Source organism: Antedon mediterranea, chromosome 7, assembly GCF_964355755.1.
Source record: "Antedon mediterranea chromosome 7, ecAntMedi1.1, whole genome shotgun sequence".
Classification (NCBI taxonomy): Eukaryota; Metazoa; Echinodermata; class Crinoidea; order Comatulida; family Antedonidae; genus Antedon; species Antedon mediterranea.
Genome location: NC_092676.1, coordinates 4713609 through 4733391, shown reverse-complemented (window position 1 = coordinate 4733391; position 19783 = coordinate 4713609). Strand labels below are relative to the sequence as shown.

Below are 19783 nucleotides of genomic sequence, written 5' to 3'. Positions count from 1 at the left end.
GTTTCAACGAATTACAGCACAAATTCAATAAAGGTATGTTGAATTTTTGCTGAACTAAAGCCCATTTAAATCTCTATATACCTACTATATGAATTTGACCGGATTTCAATGAAACTTTGAATGATTTATGCAACCTTTTTTATACTAAATATGACCATTTAAAAAAAAGTGAGAGCAAAAGAGGCCCAAAGTCAAAATTAGCTTACTTAAAAACCGCAACATATGAGTTGAGCGCCATTTGAATTATACATTTATTGAGTAGCCAGAAACTTTGTGTTCAGTGTGAACTGGTGTTTTTATAGTCGCGTGCAACGTGACTCTACAGCTCACTATGTCGGTCGGGTGGTTGGTCAGTCGGTCGGTAAACACTAACTTTAGCACACGACTGCAGCCATGTATATGGCCTTGTTAACCTTAATAAAACTATCCAAGCTCTATGGTATAGTTTATGGAATTGAATTTTTCTAGACATTAAAGGCCAGGTGCGGGAAAAAAATTTCTATTGATCATACATTCCAATAATTATCGATCTATAGTTTCCCCTATGTTTCATAATTTTTGGGATTTTATTTGTGTTACACAAGCTTGTTGAAAATAAGCACTTTCTTATCAGTGGGGGGATAGTTCAAATTACACAGTAAAATCTCTATTCTTTTGTACACAAATTTTGTAAATAGAGAGGCATTTTAAAAAGCTATGAAAAATAAACGGTGTGGTAAAAAATGTTATCAGATGACTAAATATAGGTAATATAACTTGAATATTACATTTCTGATATTTTTATTCAACTTCAGCTTTTTATTTTAATGCTATAGCAAAAATTATCCACTGTATATCCACCATCTTTTTTCACCGTCTAGGGAGTCACCAGACATGTTATTACATTAGGTTAACTACCTAACTACTGAAAAAAAGTCTTTCTGTTTTTTATGGAAGAATTTTGCCAAATTTTGTATTTGACCATATTAAGGGAAATTCATGTTTTTTCGTCTCGATTTCTGTTACAAATATTTGATTTATGTACAATTAACCAAATATTATATTTAAAATTCATGACTGTACCTGAGCTTTAAAACATGACATAAGGTCACTCCAAAACAACAGTGTTGGCCGGTTACACTTAGCCCACTGCACAAATTGAACTGAACAATACAAGGAGGATTTACATCTCGTATATGTATCAATAGTATGTAGTCTGTGAAATTAATCAGTTATTAAAGATAAAAAGATTTACTGCTTTTCCAATAAAATCAGTCAATATAATTCTACAAGCTGCAAACACAGTCACTAGGTAAAATCATGGAGAAACTTATTTCTCCATGGTAAAATTAATCATGTAAGAATGAAGTCTTCTGATTGGATAAAGGTGATTGCACTATCAATGTCCTGATTGGTTAAAAATGTGTGTTCATAAACCAAAGTCCATTGAATTGTGTGATTACTGAAAGTGTGATAAAAGCATAGTCATGATACATGTACTAAACACACTGAACTATAAAAAAGGAAACACTACAATAGAAGTGAATGTAATTCTGTATCATAATGAATTCGAAAAATACAAGAATGTTACTAGTTATTTTGATGTTGGCTGTAGGCTGCCAAGGACAACAGCACATTATCAAAAATGAGGCAGACGCAATGAAGTTTATCGCCAAACAAAGGTACGTCAATTCATACCAGGCAAAAGCAGAGGAATTGCAAGCAGCTGTGGATGAGCTTATTCTAGAACCTTTGATGTACTCAGAGGTGTTGGAACTGACAGCTTTGACCAAAACTCCAGAACCGACATCAACTACAACTAATCTACCTACAACAGAAGTTGCAAATGTCACCGATTTTTCAACGTTAGTAACAATTGTGACAAACTACACAACAAGAAATGTCACTGAAATTCCAACTACAATGACAACAAAACATTTGAGTAAGTGTCGTAAAGACTTAAGAACATTCCAATTGGATCTTTTGAAAGAAGAACATTATGCGTTGATGATGATAGACTCTTATGGTAAACTACCACCTGGTCTTCTTCAAGGTGACATCCAGTATTGGTTTGGACTTTACGACGAATGTTTGAACCAGTCACGGAAAATTGACAATGAACAAGACAATTTTAAAGCCGAATATTGCATCGCTGGACTTTATAGTGGAACGACAAAACTTCCTAGTATTGGAATATGTGTTCCTGACAGCTGCAGTGACAGTGATTTGATGGAAATCTTAGGATCTAAAAAACCCAATAGTACATTATTTGTGTCTTATGTTAATTGCAACCAGGTACCAGAATATTCAGCTGCCGCTATCATTTGTTTGATCTTTCTCTCTTTCTTTGGACTAATGATAATAAGTGGAACAATTTATGATATTTGGCAAAGACGGCAAGACAGTCACCAAAATGGATTTGAAAGACTGGCTGAAGATCATACACACAGTGTCAACGCTACTTCAACGACTAATGGAACCACACCCTATACAGATACATCACATGCGTCAGTGAAGATTAGAACAAGTTTAGGACTTTTTGGAGACATTCTCCTCTGTTTTTCTTTGCTGATAAATGGTGGGAAGATTCTAAAAACCAAGCAAGGAGAACAGAGTCTAGGTGCCTTAAATGGTATTAGAGTTATTAGTTTATGGTGGGTTATGTTGGGACATACTTACGTATTTGCATTGACCTTATTTAGTAATTCAACAAAAATTATTGAAGTACTTAGCCGATTTACATTCCAAGCGGTTGGTAATGCTACATTCTCTGTTGATTCTTTCTTCTTTCTAAGTGGTTTGCTCGTAACTTACTTAACCCTTAAATATTTACAGAAACATGATGGTAAGCTTAACTGGCTGATGTTTTATGTTCACAGATATCTAAGACTCACTCCCGTTTACATGATGGTAATTTTTATTTTCACAACTCTTACACCTTATTTTGCAAATGGTCCTCTTTATCAATCTGTCTTTGACCCAAATCCCCCTCCTGGTGTTGAGAGTCAAGCAACATATTGCCAAAAGTACTGGTGGACAAATCTTTTGTACATCAATAATCTCTATCCATCAGGTCTTGGTGAAGAATGTTTGGCATGGAGTTGGTATCTGGCTAACGACATGCAGTTTTACATCATAAGTCCATTTGTTATCTATCTATTGTATCACTACTTCTTTGTTGGCGTGGTATTCTGGAGTGCTCTCCTTATAGCCTGTTTCGGCAGTTCAATTGGCATTTCAATTAAATTAGACATTTACACTGGTCTTATTCCGCAGACTCCAGATCAAAAAACTCTTGGTTCTGATGAACTATATGTTAGACCATGGACTCGTATCTCCACATACTTGGTTGGAATGGCTCTTGGTTACATCTTGTACAAATATAAAGGTCGTGTTCGCATGCCTCGATATGTAGCTATTATGGGATGGATGGCTGCAACTGGTATTGCACTTGCTGTTGTTTATGGTCTCTATGGCAACTTCCATGGTGACCCATTAAATAAAGCAGCATCTGTAGTGTATGCCACTTTCAGTCGGTTTTCATGGGCTGTGGCTCTTGCTTGGGTTGCCTTTGCATGTGTCACAGGATACGGTGGGCCAGTAAACTCTCTACTCTCCTGGTCCTTTTGGATACCACTTTCCCGAATTAACTACTGTGCATACCTTCTCCATCCCATAATAATGTTTGTTTTCTATTACTCTTTACCCAATATGATCTATTTTACAGATCTGTTGTTGGTTTACTTTTTCATTGGTAATATTGTGCTTTCATATGCTGCTGCGTTTATTTTGTCTGTATCTATAGAAGCACCATTTATGGCACTTGAAAAACTATTGTTGAATCGTGATAAAAGTGTTTGATGTCAAAGGTCATGTAATATTTTATCAGATAAGAAAGTTAAAATGTAAACAGCATTATGCTATCAAAACATGATGATATCATATCACTACCACATTTAGGCATATCACTACCATGTTTGGGCACACTTTTGTCAAACTAGTTAGTCCATAGAGATATCTATGGTTAGTCAGAGCTTTACAAAGATTAACATTATGATGTACATTTGAAGCATATCTGAATCTGATATTAAATCTAAAATAATTATTGCATAATCAGAGTCCTGATTGGCTAATACTAGAAAGTTAAAATAGTTTTTCCAGTAATTATTGTACTCTAAAGCTCTGTCTACACTATCAAACTTGTGACAAAAAAATGTGATGTGCCCATATAGGGACATGATGATGTCATATCACTACCATATTTGGGCACATCACACTTGTTTGTCAAATTAGTTTGATGGTGTAGACAGAGCTTAAGTCATAGATTTTAAATAATTATATTTTTTATAAGGAAGTTGTAATTCTGCTATTTAATCATTCAAATAATGTTAAAATAGTAATAATTGGATTATATTTTATTATACTGGATCATGATATTTAAAGTTGGAAGAATGTGATCAATAAAACTTTAAAAAAGAAAGATAATTTTAATAATACACTGTAGTTGATTGTTTTTATTTAGTTTATGTAGATGTATTGTCCCCCTGAATATTTTTTTCCATTTTTTTGGTTGAACATGCCATTTTAATAGGGAGTTTTCGCAATCTCACGAATACGATAACGAAAACGTCAGGCACACATATTCGTTTTTTCGTAAGCCAGTAAAAATCTGTTTCGCATGGCAACGAAATATTGAGGGCGCCGTCCAAAATATGATTGCGGTAAATTTAAGCGAAGCGCAGGTACGACGTGTTGCTTGGTTGCCTAGGCCTAGCGTAACGGCGATCAACATCAAATCGAGTGAGGACTGCTATTTATCAAAATTGACCTGGCATTTTAGTAAATTACTTTAGTAAATTACAGTACTTTCAATAAAAGTATAATTATATTATAATCATGAATCATTCCGGATTCAAATGCAAAATGTGCAAAATAGATCAAAAACTATACTCGTTTTGCGAATATGACTGGTGATATTCGTCAACACGAATACGCTTTACGAATATGAAATGGGGATCAGCTCAAAAGTTTCACAAATGTGTGACGTATCCGTTTTCGTTATCGTAAGGTTGCGAAAACTGTCACATAATAATTAATAGTTATACACTTTGAACAAAAATTGAATGGAAAAGAATATATTTACCTGAAAAAAAATAGTCAAATTGGCTGTCACTGCCAGCCAATGGGTTTTTGGTTGAATTTTACCATTTATTTTGTCATTTTATGAGAAAAGATTTTTTTTTTTTTTTTTTTTACGGAAAGGATTAACTTTAAAACTAAAAATTAACCTATTCAAAGTATATTTAATTAATCTTAATTGTTAATGTTTTGGGAGGACAATACATCTTTAATCTATTGGAGTTGCTTTAAAGCAATCGTTATAAGCAAAGAAATTCTAACAGTTATTTTGTTCTGAAAGGGTTATAATTGAGGGCAGTAAAGTACAAAACTTGTGTGTAGTGTAGTTGGTGAACTAGCTTGGTCTGATCATAGAGATATTCTGATCAGGGACATGTATATCCCTGGTCTGATGTCCCATTTGAGAATTACTTGCTGTTCTCAGTAAGTATATATATACTATATATATATATCTATATCTATATCTATATATCTACCTATAGTACAATTATGTCACAGTAGGGCAAACATTTAACAATTTATAATAATAATATTAATAGTTTTAAAACAATCAAATTGAAATTGCCGCATGTAAATCACTTGTATTTATTAGTTACAGTACTTCACCTAAATTACTGTACAGTCTAAAAATTACATAAGTCCAATCAAAATCCTAAAAAGATTTACTACCAGAATAAATTTGCTCAAATCAGCATTAAAAACGGTGTAAAAAAATAAAGATAAAACAAAAATTAGAACAAAATGCATTTTTGATCATTAACAACAACAAAATTCCCACTCCCACGCATGAAAACAGAGAAAATTTCTTATTTTTCCACCTGATCAACCCTTCTTTTTCCAAACATATTTTTTGTTAGGCCTCTTTCTTAGATGTGTATTAAAGGAAAGGAGTAATGCTGAGCCTTGTCTATGTACACAGAATATACATATTGTGTAATCAATGTTTACTCATAAAACAAATCAGTTTAATAAATAAATAGAATCCACTGTTTTAATAAAAGCAGTCAATACCAATTCTATAATCTTCAAACATCCATCCACAATTAAATATAGGTAAACACACTATTATGATGTAAGAATGAAGCCTTCTGATTGGCTAAAGTGTATTACACAATCAATGTCCTAATTGGTTAAAACCATCATATAAACCAAAGTCCATTGTGTGATCATGAACCTGTGATGTGATTTACTCACTGTGTTTAAAGCACAGTCAATGTATTTTCTAACTGTACAAGTACTGTATAAAAGTAATACATGTAGATTTGAAAACATTAAATGGACTACAAAAATACAAGAATGTTACTAGTTATTTTGATGTTGGCTGTAGGCTGCCAAGGACAACAGCACATTATCAAAAATGAGGGAGACGCGATGAAATTTATCGCAAAACAAAGGTACGTCAATTCATACCAGGCAAAAGCAGAGGAATTGCAAGCAGCTGTGGATGAGCTTATTCTGACACCGTTGATGTACTCGGAGGTGTTGGAACCAGAAATTGATGCGGTAAAAATGACGACTCCGACCAAAAATACAGAACCGACATTAACTACAACTAATCTACCTACAACAGAAATTGCAAATGTCACCGATTTTTCAACGTTAGTAACAATTGTGACAAACTACACAACAAGAAATGTCACTGAAACTACAATGACACCCAAACATTCGAGTAAGTGTCGTGAAGACTTAGGAACATTCCAATTGGATCTTTTGAAAGAAGAACATTATGCGTTGATGATGATAGACTCTTATGGTAAACTACCCCCTGGTCTTCTTCAAGGTGACATCCAGTATTGGTTTGGACTTTACGACGAATGTTTGAACCAGTCACGGAAAGTTGATGATGGAAAAGACAACTTTAAAGCCGAATATTGCATCGCTGGACTTTATAGTGGAAAGACAAAGCTTCCTAGTATTGGAATATGTGTTCCTGACAGCTGCAGCAACAGTGATTTGATGGAAATCTTGGGACCTAAAAAACCAAACAGTCTTTTGTTTGTGTCTGATGTTATGTGTAACAATGTACCAGAATATTCAGCTGCTGCTATCATTTGTTTGATTTTTCTCTCTTTCTTTGGACTAATGATAATAAGTGGAACAATTTATGATGTCTTGAAAAGACGGCAAGACAGTGGACAAGATGGATTTGAAAGATTGGCTGAAGATCATACAGATAAACACAGTGTCAACATTACTCCAACCACCAATAGAACTACACCAAATACCGATACATCACATGCGTCAGTGAAGATTAGAACAAGTTTAGGACTTTTTAGAGACATTCTTCTCTGTTTTTCATTATTGATCAATGGTAGTAAGATTCTAAAAACCAAGCAAGGAGAACAAAGTCTAGGTGCCTTAAATGGTATTAGAGTAATTAGTTTATGGTGGGTTATGTTGGGACATACTTACGTATTTGCAATGACCTTATTTAGTAATTCAACAAAAATTATTGAAGTACTTAGCCGATTTACATTCCAAGCGGTTGGCAATGCTACATTTTCTGTTGATTCTTTCTTCTTTCTAAGTGGTTTGCTCGTAACTTACTTAACCCTAAAATATTTACAGAAACATGATGGTAAGCTTAACTGGCTGATGTTTTATGTTCACAGATATCTAAGACTCACTCCTGTATATGCTATGGTCATTTTTGTTTATACGACTCTTACTCCGCATTTTGCAAATGGCCCTCTTTATCAATCTTTTTTTGATCCAAACCCTCCTCCTGGTGTAGAGAGTTCAGTGACCTACTGTCAGAAATACTGGTGGACAAATCTGTTGTACATAAATAACCTGTATCCTTCTAGTCTTGTTGAATGTATTGGATGGAGTTGGTATCTTGCTAATGACATGCAGTTTTACATCATAAGTCCATTTGTTATCTATCTATTGTATCACTACTTCTTTGTTGGCGTGGCATTCTGGAGTGCTCTCCTTATATCCTGTTTCGGCAGTTAAATTGGCCTGTCCATAAAATATGACGTCACTACATCATTACTTGCTCCACAGACTGATCAACAAAGTCATGGCGCTGGTGAAATATATGTGCGTCCATATACTCGTATTTCTACGTATTTGGTTGGAATGGCTGTTGGTTACATCTTGTACAAATATAAAGATCGTGTTCGCATGCCTCGATATGTAGCTATTATGGGATGGATGGCTGCAACTGGTATTTCTCTCGCTGTTATTTATGGTCTATACGGCACTTACCATGGTAATCCATTAAATGAAGCAGCGACGGTTATATATACAACATTATCAAGATTTTCATGGGCTGTGGCTCTTGGTTGGGTTGTCTTTGCTTGTGTCACAGGATACGGTGGGCCAGTAAACTCCCTACTCTCCTGGTCCTTTTGGATACCACTTTCCCGAATTAACTACTGTGCATACCTTCTCCATCCCATAATAATGTATGTTTTCTATTATTCTTTACCCAATATGATCTATTTTACTGATCTGTTGTTGGTATACTTTTTCATTGGTAATATTGTGCTTTCATATGCTGCTGCATTTATTTTGTCTGTTTCTATAGAAGCACCATTTATGGCTCTTGAAAAATTATTGTTGAATCATGATAAAAGTGTTTGATGTCAAAGGTCATGTAATTAATCAATCTCAACAATATTTGTAATATGTAAACTTTAAAGAAATATTGGCAATTAAATTCGAGGCAAGTAAACAAATATAAAATTAATATGGTATGCAAGATATTGTAAATCTTAATATGTCTCAATTTTTACAGAGAGTTTGCTGAATTAAATTTGTAACTTTTGTAATAATTTTTATTTTATTATACAATATCATGATATTTTAAGTGCGAAGAATGCAATCAATAAATACATTTTTAAAATGTTTAAAAATAGTATTGTTCATTGTTTTTATTGAAAGTTTATCTCTAGAACTAAAGAGTAATTTTATTCTAAAATAGTTAAATTACTTCAATATAAAAGTGGAGTAATTTTAAAGTATTTAAAATGTGTGAACATTCATTTAAACAATGGTAATCTACAGTAAGAGTTATATTAATCTAAAGTCAACTTTTTATCTAAAATACAAGTTATTGTAATCTAAAAAAGGATTACCGGTATATTAATCTAGATGTTAAGTTATTATAATCTAAAAAAGGATTACCGGTATATTAATCTAGATGTTAAGTTATTTTAATCTAAAATTCAAGTTATTTAATCTAAAATTCTAGTTATTTTAATTTAAAATTCAAGTTATTTTAATCTAAAATTCAAGTTATTTTAATCTAAAAATGGTTATTTTAAGCTAAAATTCAAGTTATTTATTCTAAAAAAATTTTATTTTAATCTAAAAGAATTATTTTATTTTAAAAGTCGAGGTATTTTAATAAACAATTTCTTTCAATCTAAAATTCAAGTTATTTTAATCTAAAAAAAGTTAGTTTAATTTAAAGAGTTATTTCAATTTTTTTTTTTTTTTTTTTTTTTTTTTTATTTTGTAGGACATGAACTTAAGGAATTTAAAAATGTTAGCAATATGTTTATTAAAGTTCAATGCTCTAAAAAATTAGTTTGGCTGGCACAGATGAAATAAAAGCCGAAAAGGGCAATATGAATAAATTAATATGCAGACTTTATAATTATTTAATATTATATACTGTACATATATCTTTTGTGTAAAGTAATGATCTACTGTATGTATCGATTTAAATTGGGGAATGGGGGGAGGGGGGGGGGGGTAGGATAGGGGCTGGTAGTTGTTTTTGCCTTCATGCTTTTCTGTATGTATTATTGTAATGTAATTCATTAATTGTTATATTGTTATTGTGAAGGATGCACCTTTGTGCTAAGTGTGCCACCGATCTAAAGGTGTAATTCCAAATAAATAAAACAAAACAATAGAACCACTCCTTTGGGAATCTTTTTCCCATAAACTGAATCAAGGACAAACTGTTTTAGCACTAGGACCAACCTCTATTCAGGCCACCTAGTATTAAGGAGAAAATATTTTGGGTCTCAAAAGTGTCCCCTTAATATTGGTTCTACTGTGTAGTGTGATATTGATAAAACAGATACAATTTAAATTGGATTTGATAAATTAATTTGTTATCACACTATTATACTATACTGCCCACAAATAACATTAAGTCAGATCTAAAAATAAACATGTTTGCTCTTGATGACTCGCCGCTCTGTTAACCCCCCCCCCCCCCCCATACCCAACTTTCTTAATGATCAATTAAAACAAAAAGAAGCTACAAAATCTACACTTCTTTGATAGATTGTTTCATCAGCATGATTTTTCTGAATAAATTTGTTCAAATCAGCATAAAATAGAACATAAAATTTGATCATGCAAAAAAAATTATAAAAATGTCCCAGAGTACAGTCTGAGAAAATTTGTTTTTACAATGTTTCAATCTGACCCGGCCTCCTTTATTTCCAAAAGTTCTCATTTTTAGGAAAGTAATATTATGCTGATTTGAGTCTTGTCTACTATGTTCACAGTCACCTACATATTGTGTAATCAATGCAATACTTAATCCACTTTTTGTCCTATAACATCAGCCAATACTGTACAACTGCAACATAGAGAAATAAGCTCTATTCATGCATACAGTAAACACACAGTGATGATGTAACAATGAGGCCTTCTGATTGGCTAAAGTGTATTGCACAATCAATGTCCTGATTGGTTAAAACCAATACATAAGTCCATTTTGTGATTACTCACTGTGTTGTTAAGCACAGTCAATGGCCTTCTACTGACTGTACAGGTACTGTACTGCGAAAAAGGAAGCATAGCTGTATATAGAAGATATACATGTACATTTCAAAACATTATGGGCTCAACAAGAATGTTACTAGTTATTTTGATGCTGGCTGTAGGCTGCCAAGGACAACAGCACATTATAAAAAATGAGGCAGACACAATGAAGTTTATCGCCAAACAAAGGTACGTCAATTCATACCAGGCAAAAGCAGAGGAATTGCAAGCAGCTGTGGATGAGCTTATTCTGACACCGTTGATGTACTCAGAGGTGTTGGAACCAGAAATTGATGCTGTAAAAATGACAGCTTTGACTAAAACTCCAGAACCGACTTCAACTACAACTAATCTACCTACAACAGAAGTTGCAAATGTCACAGAATATTCAACATTTGTAACAATTGTGACAAATTACACAACAATGAATGTCACTGAAATTCCAACTACAATGACACCCAAACATTTAAGTAAGTGTCAAAAGGACTTAGGAACATTCCAATTGGATCTTTTGAAAGAAGAACATTATGCGTTGATGATGATAGACTCTTATGGTAAACTACCCCCTGGTCTTCTTCAAGGTGACATTCAATTTTGGTTTGGACTTTATGACGAATGTTTGAACCAGTCACGGAAAATTGATGATGGACAAGACAATTTTAAAGCTGAATATTGCATCGCTGGACTTTATAGTGGAAAGACTAAGCTTCCTAGTATTGGAATATGTGTTCCTGACAGCTGCAGCAACAGTGATTTGATGGAAATCTTGGGACCTAAAAAACCAAAGAGTCTTTTGTTTGTGTCTTATGTTATTTGCAACAAGGTACCAGAATACTCGACTGCCGCAATCATTTGTTTGATTTTTCTCTCTTTCTTTGGACTAATGATAATAAGTGGAACAATTTATGATATTTGGAAAAGACAGCAAGAAAGTCGACACGATGGATTTGAAAGACTGGCTGAAGATCATACAGATGAACACAGTGTCAACGTTACTCCAACAACTAATGGAACAAAACCAAATACCGATACATCACACGAACACGAGTCGGTGAAAATCACAGCAAGAAGTGTAGGACTTTTTGGAAATATTCTTCTCTGTTTTTCCTTGTTGATCAATGGTAGTAAGATTCTAAAGACCAAGCAAGGAGAACAAAGTCTAGGTGCCTTAAATGGTATCAGAGTTATTAGTTTATGCTGGGTCATGTTGGGGCATACCTACGCATTCACACTGACCTTATTTCGTAATTCAACACAAATTATCAATGTACTCAGTCGATTTACATTCCAAGCAGTTGGAAATGCTACATTCTCTGTTGATTCTTTCTTCTTTCTCAGTGGCTTGCTCGTAACTTACTTAACCCTTAAATATTTACAGAAACATGATGGTAAGCTTAACTGGCTGATGTTTTATGTTCACAGATATCTAAGACTCACTCCTGTTTACATGATGGTAATTTTTATTTATACGACTCTTACTCCGCATTTTGCAAATGGTCCCCTTTATCAATATGTCTTTGATCCAAATCCCCCTCCTGGTGTGGAGAGTCAAGCAACATATTGCCAAAAGTACTGGTGGACAAATCTTTTGTACATCAACAATCTCTACCCATCAAGTATTGCTGAAGAATGTTTGGGATGGGGTTGGTATCTTGCTAACGACATGCAGTTTTACATCATAAGTCCATTTGTTATCTATCTTTTGTATCACTACTTCTTTGTTGGCGTGGCACTCTGGAGTGCTCTTCTTATAGCCTGTTTTGGCAGTTTGATTGGCATGTCCATAAAATATGACGTCACTACATCAGCATTTGCTCAACAGACTGATCAACAAGCTCTTGGTGGTGGCAAAATATATGTGCAACCCTGGACTCGTATCTCCACGTATTTGGTTGGAATGGCTGTTGGTTACATCTTGTACAAATATAAAGATCGTGTTCGTATGCCTCGATATGTAGCTATTATGGGATGGATGGCTGCAACAGGTATTGCTCTTGCTGTTGTTTATGGTCTCTATGGCAATTTCCATGGTAATCCATTAAATGAAGCAGCGACAGTTATATATACAACATTATCACGATTTTCATGGGCTGTTGCTCTTGGTTGGGTTGCCTTTGCATGTGTCACAGGATATGGTGGGCCAGTAAACTCCCTACTCTCCTGGTCCTTTTGGATACCACTTTCCCGAATTAACTACTGTGCATACCTTCTCCATCCCATAATAATGTATGTTTTCTATTATTCTTTACCCAATATGATCTATTTTACAGATCTGTTGTTGGTTTACTTTTTCATTGGTAATATTGTGCTTTCATATGCTGCTGCGTTTATTTTGTCTGTATCTATAGAAGCACCATTTATGGCTCTTGAAAAATTATTGTTGAATCGTGATAAAAGTGTTTGATGTCAAAGGTCATGTAAAAGATAAGTTTGTAAAAATTAAAACTATAATATTGGACATTTTTCACTTTAATATTGATTTTGTAAAATTAATTTCATTTTTACAGTTTTTATTTTAATATGTACTGTATCATTAGTATAATAAGCACATTGTTATTGAGACTTTCAAGAACTTAAAATGTACATCAAAAACGTAATTTGTGCTCTATAGTTTATAGGTCTAAGATAAATTTTAATTGAGTTCTCACCTACTGCAGTGCATTATGTAGGTACAGTACTGTATAGATAAATTGAAACTGTCTACACCTAAATAAAAAGTTTTTCACACTTTGTATTGTACTTGTAGGTCTGGATACATTTAACATACAATTTACACAGTATTTTTAGTACTGTTTGTATTACTGCTGTAGAATAATCTAAATAATGATTTAATGAAATAATACAGTTATAAAGTTTAAATTACTGATTATTAAATTGAATTTGCTACTCAGATCTCTCAGGAAATAGCAGTGTGTTTTTTTGTTTATTAATTTGTATGTTTGAAATCGTCTATTAATGAACTTTTCATTGCTTTAATTTAAGCCTGGTTTCTATAAAAACGCTACACCGTCACTACAGCGTTTCCATTAAAATCGCTACACGCGCAGATGTCGCCGACACAATCGAGAAAGCTCCCCGATACATCGAAGTCAAATCGGCAAAGTTCAACCATGTTCTACTTTGCCGATTTTGTCGGCGATGAATCGTATACGCGTACCAAAGAATATTTAGTGCTTGCGTACTAGATCCCCGATAAATTCTAGCGTTTCCATAGAATCGCTACGCTCTGTCGTGTAGCGATTTTATGGAAACCAGGCTTTATTAAACAATTTTATATGGCAGTATGTAGACAGTGGAACTCCTCCTTTGGGACACTCCTAGTCAAGGGCGTGTGGCGCAGTGTGTTGGACGTTCGACTACTGATTGTGAGATCGCGGTTCGAATCCAACTCTCGCCGCATTGCTTATATCCTTTAGGCAAGATACTTTACTTATGTTTGCCTTTCTCCACCCAGGTGTATAAATGGGTAACCCGTTATTAGACCAAGACACAACATTGCACTGATTACTAGCTGCGTTATGGGAGTATATTTCCATCGTGCTTAGTCCAAAAAAAATGACTGGGGTAATACTGTAATGTGAAGCGCTTAGAAGCATTGTGCAATAAGCGCTATATAAAAAACGAATATTATTAAGATGAATGGAGACACTTTCCTAAGAAACGAAAGAGGGATGAATATGTTTTAACGGCCAACCTCTATTCAGAGGATACCTTTAAGGGAACACTTTGTTGGTTTTCAAAGGTGGTCCCTTAATAAAGGGTTCTTCTACTGTAGTGTGGTTTTTCATCAAAGACAGTCCCTGCCATACAAATAGAGGGCAGCATTTTATCCAAACAGTAAATGTTAGACTCTATGGTTGTAAAAATGCATGGAACAATTAGGCATACTGTACCTACCTGTGATAAATGCAGTATGGTCATCTCCACATGAAACATGAGCTACTCTCTCATTTCGTATCCAAAATTTACTTGGTACATTTTCATCAAATCGACTTTTACCAAACGTGAAGACAGCACCAGTTTCTGACGAAAAAAAAAAAAAAATGTTTTAATACAAACTAAACAAGAAATATTTCTTACAAAAAACGCCGCTCAACATTTTAAAATTAATCATTGTTCTTTCTTCAGATATATTAAATGATTAATTATTAAAAAGATGTCCTTTAATCGCAAAAATACAGATAGATAGTTCTTTATGAATCTCATTATGCCCATTTTTTCACTAGTTAATTCATGGAGTTATAAAATTTTATAACTCCCTGGTTAATTGTATGCTATAAATACACAATTTTCAACCTGTAGGCATGCAACTGAATACCTTCTAGAGGCAACACAAATTCCTCCACAATCTGTTTATTCGCGTCAACCAATCAAAGGGCGAGAATCAAAAATCGTTCAACTGTGAGCCCTCATAGAGTACCCTCTTTTGCCAGACGTTTCATGGGTCCAGCAGCTGGGTCCTATAAATTATAGTCGAGCTTACAAATTTGCAAAACTGTCGGCCTTAGAACTATAGCTACAGCGATGAAAAAGCTTCTTAATGAGTATGTCCTCCTGGGACATAGCTGGCTAAAGCCGCGCCGCGAAAACAACTGCATGTAATACTAATAGGGATGTGGATTATAGGAGGATTGACAATATCTGAGATTCCAGTGAGATTGTCCTATTTATTTATATGCTAAATAAAAAAGATTTCAGATACAGTATATATCAGTCCACATTTTTTTAAATTGTCCTAAATACCTTTGGTGATAAAGTCTATTGGCATGACCAATTCATCTCTGTATATTTTATATAATGGTTTGTTGGTCAACAACCGTGCATGTAGCCATGCATGGTTGACCAGTTTGATGTTTTACAATAATTGACAGACGATCAGGGTCATGGATGATTGAATGTGGCCAAACGATCAGGCTTTTTTTAAAGACGCTCGGGTACCAACGCATGCGGACGGGCCCAACTTTGTGAATGTTCGGGTTCAATATAATTAGGCGATCAGGCACATACATTATAAAAATAAAGGGATAAAAATTGGGTCCACGAAAACAAAGTGGATTTATAATTGTTCACCATAAAATATTATATATTATGATTACCCTATTAATTAAGGTGACACAATTTTTTTTTCTATACCAAATACAATAAAAAAAAAAAATAATAATTTATTTCGGCTAAAAAAGGGACTGAATTTCAATTTCTCTCTCTAGTCTTAGTAGACATATACAGTTACCCAATGACAAAATGGACCAATGTTAAGACTATCAGGCCAAATGATTAAGACTATCGGGTCCAACGCCTAACTAAACTAAGACGGTCGGGCCAAACATATAACTTATAAATAAGACGATCGGGCACATAAAAAAAGGCCCCGATCGTCTCTTCACCTTCTACAAGACTAGACTAGGTAGGCCTATAATATCAAGAAAACTACAGCAGTGGGTCTCTTTAATCTTCTTCTATTTAGAAATTAGAAGAATATTAGTAATATCTAATAATAAAATTAAAATACTATAATTTTATTCAATTGAATTGAAATCTTGAATTTGAATATTCCAGAGAGACTGAGAAATGATACTTCTGATGCAACTTGACTGATACTAGGCCTACAGAGCGTAGTGTATTGATGAATTGATCGTAAGTGTAAGCAGGACGAAACGACTTTTACTTGCCCAATGGGGCTGGAAGTCGGCGAAGAGCATGGGCTACTGGGTGAAATGACTGGGCTATCGCAAATGCGATTTATCAAGTAAAGATAGAATTACAAAAACAATAAGGCATGCAAATGTAGTGTATATTAATAATTGACCATTGAAATTAACTTTACCAGGAATTTCTTCGTCTTCAGATGACATATTCAGTTAGTGAACACTGCAGCTTATTTGATGAAATTAGTAGTAAAAATATTCATCATTGATATTGTTTTGATGGTAGCTAACGTCGGATGAGTGTTTTTGTAGGTCAGCAAGTTTGCATTTTTATTAATTTTTTTCATAACAGATTGACTTTATTTAATATTTATGCAATTAAATAAAATATAAATATATTAAAAAAAATATTCATTTTAGATAATTATTTAATATTGATTTATTTAAAGTTAAAGTATATTAAGATAATTGAATTACTTTGAAAGAGACAAATATTTTGCCACACCGCCACCACCAGGTATATAAAATATACCAAATTGGCTAGTTGAGAATTCTCAACTATTACCGCAGTACGCCTGTAACGACGAAGCCTACCGGTATAATGGGATAGGCTGATTTCCTTGTTAACTTAAGGGGTCATTTAATTACTGAATTATGATTGGTAGTAAAGGAAATTTACTGGAATCCTATTGGATGGTAAGGTGGTAGTAGGACCATGTCCATCCCATTGCAGTAATAAAGTTGAGCCACCTGCGACCATTACAATGTCCTACCATGCTAATGTAGGAGTAGGGAAATGTTATGCTTACTACTGTTTCTTTTAATAATTTAGTACAATTAATAAGAATAAAGAATACACTTAACAATGTACAACAAATGACATTAATGTACGATGTAGTTTAACACTGTTCTCAACTATAGTCATTTTGGTATACTTGAGCACATTGATAAAGAATAGGATAAACTTAACAATATACAACAAATAACATTAATGTACGATCCCGTTTAACACTGTTCTCAACTATAGTCATTTTGGTATACTTGAGCACATTGATAAAGAATAGGATAAACTTAACAATATACAACAAATAACATTAATGTACGATCCCGTTTAACACTGTTCTCAACTATAGTCATTTTGGTATACTTGAGCACAGTGATAAAGAATAGGATAAACTTAACAATATAAAACAACAATGTACGATCCCGTTTAACACTGTTCTCAACTATAGTCATTTTGGTATACTTGAGCACAGTGATAAAGAATAGGATAAACTTAACAATATACAACAAAAAACATTAATGTATGATCCAGTTTAACACTGTTCTCAACTATAGTCATTTTGGTATACTTGAGAACAGTTATAAAGAATAGGATAAACTTAACAATATACAACAAAAAACATTAATGTACGATCCCGTTTAACACTGTTCTCAACTATAGTCATTTTGGTATACTTGAGCACAGTGATAAAGAATAGGATAAACTTAGCAATATACAACAAAAAACATTAATGTACGATCCAGTTTAACACTGTTCTCAACTATAGTCATTTTGGTATACTTGAGAACAGTGATAAAGAATAGGATAAACTTAACAATATACAACAAAAAACATTAATGTACGATCCCGTTTAACACTGTTCTCAACTATAGTCATTTTGGTATACTTGAGCACAGTGATAAAGAATAGGATAAACTTAATAATATACAACAAATAACATTAATGTACGATCCAGTTTACCACTGTTCTCAACTATAGTCATTTTGGTATACTTGAGCACAGTGATAAAGAATAGGATAAACTTAAAAATATACAACAAAAAACATTAATGTACGATCCAGTTTAACACTGTTCTCAACTATAGTCATTTTGGTATACTTGAGCACAGTGATAAAGAATAGGATAAACTTAAAAATATACAACAAAAAACATTAATGTACGATCCAGTTTAACACTGTTCTCAACTATAGTTATTTTGGTATACTTGAGAACAGTGATAAAGAATAGGATAAACTTAACAATATACAACAAAAAACATTAATGTACGATCCAGTTTAACTCTGTTCTCAACTATAGTCATTTTGGTATACTTGAGAACAGTGATAAAGAATAGGATAAACTTAACAATATACAACAAAAAACATTAATGTACGATCCAGTTTAACACTGTTCTCAACTATAGTTATTTTGGTATACTTGAGAACAGTGATAAAGAATAGGATAAACTTAACAATATACAACAAAAAACATTAATGTACGATCCAGTTTAACTCTGTTCTCAACTATAGTCATTTTGGTATACTTGAGAACAGTGATAAAGAATAGGATAAACTTAACAATATACAACAAAAAACATACATTAATGTACGATCCCGTTTAACACTGTTCTCGACTATAGTCATTTTGGTATACTTGAGCACAGTGATAAAGAATAGGATAAACTTAACAATATACAACAAAAAACATTAATGTACGAGATCCCGTTTAACACTGTTCTCAACTATAGTCATTTTGGTATACTTGAGCACAGTGATAAAGAATAGGATAAACTTAATAATATACAACAAATAACATTAATGTACGATCCAGTTTACCACTGTTCTCAACTATAGTCATTTTGGTATACTTGAGCACAGTGATAAAGAATAGGATAAACTTAACAATATACAACAAAAAACATTAATGTACGATCCCGTTTACCACTGTTCTCAACTATAGTCATTTTGGTATACTTGAGCACAATATACAACAAATAACATTAATGTACACGATTCTGTTTAACACTGTTCTCAACTATAGTCATTTTCATATACTTGAGCACAGTGATAATATGAAAAACATAATAACACTATAATATTTGTAGATGAATGACGCGGACACGTACATATGTTCATAAGTAATTGATATAAATTGACTTTTAAAAGTGGAATTAACACAAATGATTGTAGATAAATATGACTTGAATTGCACGTACATAATGTTGATGAGTAGTATATTCATATAAATCGACTTTGAAAAGTGAAATAACACTAATATTTGTAGATGAATATGACGTGGACACGTACATATATTGATTAGTATATTGATATAAATCGACTTTTAAAAGTCAAATTAACACTAATATTTGTAGATGAATATGACTTGGACACGATTTACATATGTTGATGAGTATATTGATATAAATCGACTTTTAAAAGTGAAATAACACTAATATTTGTAGATGAATATGACGTGGACACGTACGGTACATAATGTTGATGAGTATATTGATATAAATCGA

At 33.2% G+C, this 19783-nt stretch overlaps 4 protein-coding genes across 9 annotated transcripts in view; 3 read left to right on the top strand and 1 right to left on the bottom strand.

Annotated features, from left to right (window-relative positions):
• LOC140054573 (X-linked retinitis pigmentosa GTPase regulator-like) overlaps positions 1 to 16787 on the bottom strand; it is a 47727-nt gene extending 30940 nt beyond the window's left edge. For all 6 annotated transcript variants that reach the window (XM_072099612.1, XM_072099614.1, XM_072099615.1 and 3 more), the window contains exons 1-2: positions 16679 to 16787; positions 14752 to 14877 (exon numbers count right to left, since the gene is read on the bottom strand). In XM_072099612.1, the coding sequence (XP_071955713.1) occupies positions 14752 to 14877; positions 16679 to 16706 (154 nt within the window). In that variant the 5' untranslated portion in view covers positions 16707 to 16787. The remainder of the gene's footprint in view (positions 1 to 14751; positions 14878 to 16678) is intronic.
• On the top strand, positions 1564 to 3840 carry LOC140054796 (nose resistant to fluoxetine protein 6-like). The gene has a single exon (XM_072099887.1). It carries the CDS (start codon positions 1564 to 1566, stop codon positions 3838 to 3840), a length of 2277 nt encoding a protein of 758 aa, XP_071955988.1.
• On the top strand, positions 6299 to 8934 carry LOC140054580 (nose resistant to fluoxetine protein 6-like). Its single transcript, XM_072099624.1, has one exon. It carries the CDS (start codon positions 6394 to 6396, stop codon positions 8074 to 8076), a length of 1683 nt encoding a protein of 560 aa, XP_071955725.1. The 5' UTR covers positions 6299 to 6393; the 3' UTR covers positions 8077 to 8934.
• Positions 10402 to 13327, top strand: LOC140054576 (nose resistant to fluoxetine protein 6-like). The gene has a single exon (XM_072099620.1). It carries the CDS (start codon positions 10931 to 10933, stop codon positions 13256 to 13258), a length of 2328 nt encoding a protein of 775 aa, XP_071955721.1. The 5' UTR covers positions 10402 to 10930; the 3' UTR covers positions 13259 to 13327.
• Positions 16788 to 19783: the final 2996 nt, after the last annotated feature.